Genomic DNA, 8340 nt, shown 5'->3' on the forward strand with positions numbered 1-8340 from the left:
ATGTATTTGATTCTTAATTTAAATAGCGTTGTAAATTTGAGATTGCTTGATTGATTTCTTTGCAGCCTCACGGTAATGTCCTTCTGGTTGGAATCGGTGGTAACGGCAGACAATCACTTTCGCGTATCGGCAGTTACATATGCCATCTGTTCATCTATCAAATTGCCATTAAGGCGCAATATAGGACGCCGGAATTTCGTGAGGATCTCAAGACTCTGTACTCAATAACTGGGGTGGAGAACAAACCGACCAGTTTCCTCTTCAGTGATACTCAAGTAGTCGAGGAGCAGTTTCTGGAAATTGTCAACAATATGCTGAGTACTGGCGAAGTGGCTAATCTCTATAAGAGCGACGAAATGGAGGACGTAAGTCGGTTAATACGCTCCACGCCACTGTCATTTCATCTGCATCTGTATATAATCCGTGACGTCACTCTATTAGGACGTTTTCTCTTGGGAAAGAGAATCAGCGAAATTAAAAGGATAAAAGAAGTGTTATTTCCGATTCCATATGAAATTTATACCTCGTTTAATTATTCTATCTCGTATTCTTCTTGCTTATCTTGTATCATGAAAAATACATACGTTGAAAGTGTTTGGAAAATATTTTTGTATTATTAAAACACAAGAATGTTTTAATCATGCGAATACCATGTTTAATACTATATGATATAATGCTGTGTAAATACATATTGCTCTGTTTATTAACACAATATTGTCCATTATGGATCATCGAGATTATTGTATGTTAGAAATCAATATCTTTAAAACGTTTTTAATCATTGGAAATTATTGGATTAATTATTATATAAAGCAATATAGTCTTATACAAATTTTTTTTAATATAAAAGTTTAAATATCATATTTAAAATATTATTAATAATATTTTTATATTTAATGTTATTTTTAAAGCAAATACAGAAAATACATTTTTCCTACATTTTTTAAATGATATCAAAGATAATCCTTTTTTAAATAATTATAAGCATATGTAAATAAAAAATGAGTTCACATAAATGAATTCACATAAATGATGTGAATAGCAGAACATATTAAGGATAATTTAAGAGTGAAAATATTTAATGCGACACAGATATAATGCACAATTCAGACAGTTTAAATGTTCTAATAATGATATAAATTCCATTTGTCTAACAATAATTCAACTATGAAACTGTGAAAATAGTACAGAGGGTATTATTCCAGGATATATTACGTTTTGCAGATTAAAAATAGACTATCAGAGGAAGTAACGAAGAATGGGAAGACACCAACGACTGAGACGGTATATTCCTTTCTGATCGAGAGGGCGCGTGCCAATATGCATTTGATCCTGTGCATGAGCCCGATCGGCGATGCCTTCAGGAACAGATTACGGCAGTACCCTTTCCTGATCAATTGCACGACCATCGATTGGTTCTTGGAATGGCCAAGAGAAGCTCTCCTCGAAGTTGGCAACAAGTTCCTCATGAATCTCAATCTGACGCTCACTATCACCGGCGAAAATAAAGTGGTAGGTACGCCCTTCCCCTTTCCGCGCGATCGATTCCATTCGATTCGATTCTTACGATCAACGCGCGTTTCCTACCACCAATCTTCTTCTCCTCCCTCCCCTGTCTTTCTCCTCCCTCGCTCCCCGTTCTTCTTGCCGACCATTTCAGAGAATCCGATTATTTTCCCATCTACGGTTTGCCCTGATGACGTCTGCGGACGTCTGCCGCATTTCTTTCCATCGGCCGAGGCTGAGATTGGTCGCCTGGGTACTTCAAAAATGCTTTTGATATTCATAATTCGTCAAGATGCCTGGGAAAGCTTTGTACTCGTTTTGTTTCGGATTTCGCGAATAAAATTGTATCAAAGAGTACACGATGCGCAAAAAATACGCAAAAGTATATTGTCGCAATTAGGTAAATACTTTAATCAACATCCAAATAAATGTTTAATCCACCATCAATAAATCCATAAAATTTCATATATTTTTAATATATGTATAACTACCGTAATGAGTTTCTTTCATTTCTTTGTAAGAATTTCTTCTTAAACGGCGTCTCATTTCTAGATTATTTGTTATTCATGCAGCTTTTAGTCTTAATGCATTTATGATTCCTGGTGCTATTACGTCTCTTTTTTAATATCACAAAACGAAGATACTTTCTCGTCATAATGCCCGAGTAAAAATTTCGAATGGAATAGATAATCACGCCCGTCTGAAATAATCATGTATTAAATGCAGTTGGCTTTAATTTGAGGAATATTAGACGATGAAGCGAATGCGTATTATAAGGGATTGCTGTTAATCCTGGCATAAAATGAACGCATTTTATATGGAACCATTTTATTACGTCCAGCAAGCACGAACGATAGAGATATAGAATACTGATTAAAAAATTTATACTGCGACTGTAACGAATGCGAACGTTACGAGGATGCACTTTTCTGCAGGAACCGCGACAATCCGCGACGGCCATTCCATTGCCACCATTGCAGGATCGAATGCGAGATGGAATTGCAGCATCATTCTCTTTGATCCACGACACGGTGTCCCAGTTCTCTCGCAGAATGGCCGCTGAAATGAAGCGTTACAATTACGTGACTCCCGTGAATTTTATCGAGCTGGTAGTCGGTTATAAAGAGTGAGCATTGAACAAATGCGATATATATATGTATATATGACACATATGCGCGCGCGCGCGCGCGCGCGCACGCACACACACACACACACACACACACACGCGCGCGTAGAGCAGACAACATTAGTTTTACAATTAGTTGCCCAATTATAAATATAAATGATTATGCGTGTACAAAACCACAATTGTTAGTATCGGAACAATAATTTAAAGAAGTCATTGATGCGATGCATTGTCCAAACAATTACTTTCGCGATGATAACTTTAAAACAGTTGCTTGTAAGGACACATTCGTTAAATTATGTCTTTATTTAAGGTTGAATGATTTTGCACAAATATAAAAAAATTTAGCTAGATATACAGATCTGAAAATAATTTTGTTGAACCATGAAAATAATTATGTAGAAAATTCAAGCATAATGAGCAAAACTGTAAAAAATTTAGACGTTCCAGAAATCACCTTATCACGTCCTACATAATTATTTTGATTGTCCAACAAAATTTTCAGATTTGTATCTAGCTAAACTTATTAGATATCTTGGTAAAAGTAAACCCTTCTTTCTGTAATATGCTATTTATTATAAATGTGTATTATAAATGTGCATATTACAATCATGAAACTAATTGTCCGTATACTATTATATCGATGATTTCTTCAAATTATTTTGTATTCAATTTATATTTAGGCAATTAAAATTAATTGTGAAACTACCAGTGCCATAATGTGCGCGTGGAACTAAAATTTTTAATATCCAAAAAATGGCTTGAAGAAATTGACATAATGATGACGGCCTGATTCATTAGGTTTGCAATTGTATACTGTCAGACATTTCCGATATTTTAAAATAACATAATTACATCTGATATAAGCAGTATTTATTGTGGATTTTTCGATAAAAATAAAATAGAGGTAATATTCGAATCACGCAGGATGTTGAAGAAAAAGAGACAAGATTTAGCAGATCAAGCGAACAAACTTCGCGGCGGCTTCTCGAAGATCGACGATACCCGGGTGAAAGTTAAAGAAATGGCGGCGGAGCTCGAAGTCACTCAGCGGCAAGTTCATAAATCTACGAGGGAGTGCGAAGAATTCCTCGTAACGATAGGTACACGGCGCACGCGACAGTGATATATTATCAACGGCGTTTATCAGATTAATCTATAAAAACTTATTGCTTTTAACGCTCTCCCTGGTTCTAACTTTCCTCGTGCACTTAATTAATCATACGGTATCCGCCTGCATCGTTCACCACTTTTAACCATGCTACACTTGCAATGCGCGTAGCAAACCAAAGCCGTGAAGCTGATGAAACGCAAAAACAGATCACCGCAGATTCACTTCGTATCGTTGAGGAGGAGAAAGAATTTAAAAAACTCGAGCAGCTTGCAAGGGCTGATTTGGAGACCGTCGAACCTGCCTTGGACGAGGCCATCAAGGTCATTATTGAATTATCTCTTCTAAGAACATCATTCAATTTTAAACAATAAAATTTCTGATCATTTTTTTCTCCAATTTTTGTCTCAAATTTTTTTATAAATTTAATTTATGTGATGTTTAATTAAGTGATTCAGCCTTCTTGATATTATAATGCTATGAATATGTAATGTTAAGATAACAATGACTTTGGATTATAGACGAGAATAAAAGAATTTTGCTCGACAATTAAATTTTTATTGTCAAAAGAATGTATCTCTTCAGTTAAGAATGAGAGAATGGAAAGAGATAACTGTCTTCTTTCACAGAAAATTATTTTTTATAAACAATTTTACCAAAGAATTGAATGTATCCAAAAAGTTTATTTATTCCTTAAACTTCTTTTTAATATGATGTACCTGGCTTTCTTTTTTTAAATCTGTTCCAATATTCTCTCTCTCTCTCTCTCTCTCTCTCTCTCTCTCTCTCTCTCTTTCTCTCTCCGTTGATTATAGCCCGTATTTAAAACGCCCTTATAACAATGCACACATTTAAAATCACGTTACACATATACTATAGAATTTTAGAAATAAAAGCACACACTAATCGATAACGCGTTCTGAATACGAGTCTATGTCTTTTTTAATAATAAATATAAAGATATAATTTGGTATCATTATCTTTCGTAATATCTAGCGTTTTGATTAAAATAAATTTTTTTACAATATGTTTATTTTTATGAAAATTATAAGCAATTGAATTAAGTGGGTACGCAATACCACAGTGTGTTATTTTCATATAGCAATATTTAAGAGTTAAGATAAGCTCTTAAGTAGAACATTATGTGATAAAAAAATGGCAAATTATTTTAGGCATTGGAAGCTTTAAGCAAGAAAGATTTATCTGAAATAAAATCCTTTCCGCATCCGCCGCCGAAAGTCGAAATGGTGATGGAGGCGGTGATGATTCTAAAAAACTCAGAACCCACGTGGGCGGAAGCAAAGCGCCAACTTAGTGACGCGAACTTCATTAATACGGTGAGCGACAATGTTGCGACTGACAAGTTCATTCATTTCCAACTAACTCGCTCTGATCTGATTTCTAGCTTCGTGACTTCGACAAAGATCATATATCGGACAGAGTTCTACGAACAATAGCCAAGTATACGTCCAATCCTGAATTCGATCCCGTAAAGGTCGGTATGGTGTCTGCTGCAGCTAAGTCACTTTGCACGTGGGTGATAGCTATGGAAAATTACGGCAAGTTATACAGGTAACTCATCCAAAACAAGAAGCAAATTTATAACGTACGTGTCAAATTTCTTTTTTTTTTATTTCTATGTGTATGACTTTCCGTTAGAAAAATCTAATACTGTAAATATTAAATTGATTAATGATTAATTACTTATTTTGAATATCAAAAGCATTATCATAAAATAAGATAACTTTGGTCTAAATTTTGATAACTTTAATGCCCAAATAGCACGTATGTTAAAATTAGAATGTATATAAAATTAAAAAATGTAAACTTAAAACATTTTTTATCTTTAAGATGTCTTACGTCCTGATTTTAAATATGCATGCATTTTTAAAAATTTGGATTAAAGTTGTTCTGATTGAAAGTTTTACAGTCTCTTTTATGGTAACAACAGTGCTTTTAATATTTAAAATAAATAATTAGTCATCACGACTATTTAATACCTGCGGTATTAAATTTCTCTGAAAAAAGTAACATATTTATGTGTAATACGTAAAACAAATCTTTAAAGTAACATATTACTATTATTTAATTAATTAATTTCATCCGCTGCACTGCGTCATTCTGCTTCGTAGAAAATTTGATTATACTTTCGTAATGTATTACAGAATCGTAGCGCCAAAACGGGAAAAACTACAGATCGCGTTGGAATTGCTAAGACAAAAGGAAATGGCCTTAAAGGAGGCAATGCAACAGCTGCAGAACATACGCGAGCAGCTCGAGAGATTACAGCAAATGTACGATGCGAAGATGAAAGAAAAGGAGGATTTGATTAGCCTGGTGAGTACACTCATGTTTTCTCGCGCTTTAGAACACCGGAAATGACCTCGCAAGCCGAGAGCACGGGTCTGGTGAGGGAAGTCGGCTTGGTCCAATCCGACTCCGTCCACCGGTAACATTTATAGTTAACAAACTTGTGCTTTAGTAACTGCAGAAGCTTGCATTTACTCGCATTTCCATCGACAAGATGTATTCCTTCGAGCGAATCCGGCGAATCCATATTGATGATGAGAGAACGAGGTCTATTCCGCGATGTTGCGCAGATTAATTACAAAGTTATTTCTACAATGAAATTTTGATCTTTGATATTCGCGATAACAATTTTTAATATGTATGTTATTTAATAACAAGTTTTAATATATATATGCTGTTGATAAAAATTAATAAGCCGTGAGCTATATTAATAAAAGAAATATTAGAAATATAGAAGAAGAAGAAATTTGTATTTAATAAACATTTTAACACTTATATTTTTCTTTTACTTTTATCAAACGTTTCTGTCTGCATTTGCCGAAATGCATTTCATGTGAATGTAATTTTATAATTCTCTTTTTTCTCAGGCTGAACTATTAAAGCTGAAATTAGAGCGTGCCGGCATGTTGGTGGACCGCTTGTCTGATGAACGAATTCTATGGGAAAATACTATAGCGTCATTAACCGAGTCTTTCGACTTACTGCCTGGCGATTGCTTGATATCCACCGGATTTGTGTCTTACCTCGGTCCTTTTGTATCCAATTACAGACAGGAACTAATAAGCATTTGGTCTAAGGAGGTAAATTAAAATTCGTTTTCCTTTTTTTTCTTCGTAATTCTTCATCAAACCATATAAAAATTTGTTTACGTAAAATTTTCAAATTAATGGCATATACTATATGCAACTTCAATCATTTTTGCAATCAGTATTATTAATTAGAAAATAAAGATATAATTTTTGTTTTTTGTATTTATGTCTTATAATTTTCCGGGAAAAAAAAATTAGATCTGTCAATAATCATATCTGGTTTAACAAAAATTGACCAGATTTACAAATTGTCTCTCTATCTGACCGAATCTGAATAAATATAACTATATATCTAACCACGATAAAACAATTTTTTGTAAAACAATATAATCAATTATTTCAATTTTAATATTGTTAAAATAATTATTATTGATTAGCATTATTTTCCACAATACACACAATAAAATTACGTCTCTCCCTGAATTTGGGAATTAATTTGGGAATATATGATGGTCCCAAGCCATCACTCATTCGAAACCACATCTAACGTTGCTTAACCTCTGCAATATGTCGTACAGAAATTGCTATTTTGATTATTCATAAACACTGAATGTTAATGGATGTACAGCTGTGACATATCTGATCGAAAACATTGTTAAAAAGATGGAATATATTAAATATATCCCTTTCAAATGAATCAAAATATCTATAGCTTGTACTAATTTTCATATATGTAGAATAATATTTGGAATAATTTTTCTCATGTATAACATATATTAAAATGTATATACGAAATTTTATGTACATTTATATGTAAATACATAATAAGAAATTTATGTATATAATTATATACAAGAATTAGGTAGCATTATATAAAATGTATACAAATTATATAATGGGTTATGCATAATTATTTATATTTTTAAAGAATTTTATATAGTCACATATGATTATATATAATTAATATAACAAATCTTTATTATTTACGAAGATCAGTTATAATTATTTATCATATATATCCAGATATGGGCATTTATCATGGAATAAGTCTAATCAGAATGGATTCCGATTGGAATTATTGTTTTTCCTAGAAAACACAATAGAAATCTAGAGAATAATTGAATAATTCTGAATCTATTTCATAATATATACCTACGTATCAGTAATATATAATTAAAAAACATGGAGGGATTGATGCAAAGTATTTTGGGGTGCATTTGAGCACAAATATGATTATATTTAAATAAATATAATCAAGATCTGGACAGTTTCAAGGAAATTCAATCACAAATATGACTTGATCTGAGCCATCAAAGATCAGATTACATCTCATATATGAACCTATGTGACTAAATCTGCGCAAAGAGATAAGATATTGAAGATCAGATTACGCCCTATATATGGTTACAATGTAACCATATATGAACATATATGACCCAATCTGTGCGGACATGAGATATCAAATATCAGATTATGCCCTATGTACAATATAATGTTTAATATGTATATATATATATATATATATATATATATATATA

The 8340-nt window shown here is 32.7% G+C and overlaps 1 protein-coding gene across 1 annotated transcript in view; it reads left to right on the plus strand.

The window, feature by feature from the left end:
- Positions 1–8340, plus strand: part of LOC108748398 (dynein heavy chain 2, axonemal) — a 51942-nt gene that overhangs the window by 35489 nt on the left and 8113 nt on the right. The window contains exons 42-50 of the mRNA XM_018486547.1: positions 66–365; positions 1225–1512; positions 2442–2632; positions 3560–3735; positions 3915–4066; positions 4916–5080; positions 5149–5315; positions 5909–6080; positions 6641–6853. Coding sequence (XP_018342049.1) covers positions 66–365; positions 1225–1512; positions 2442–2632; positions 3560–3735; positions 3915–4066; positions 4916–5080; positions 5149–5315; positions 5909–6080; positions 6641–6853 — 1824 coding nt within the window. The remainder of the gene's footprint in view (positions 1–65; positions 366–1224; positions 1513–2441; positions 2633–3559; positions 3736–3914; positions 4067–4915; positions 5081–5148; positions 5316–5908; positions 6081–6640; positions 6854–8340) is intronic.

Source organism: Trachymyrmex septentrionalis, unplaced genomic scaffold (assembly GCF_001594115.1).
Source record: "Trachymyrmex septentrionalis isolate Tsep2-gDNA-1 unplaced genomic scaffold, Tsep1.0 scaffold22, whole genome shotgun sequence".
NCBI lineage: Eukaryota > Metazoa > Arthropoda > Insecta > Hymenoptera > Formicidae > Trachymyrmex > Trachymyrmex septentrionalis.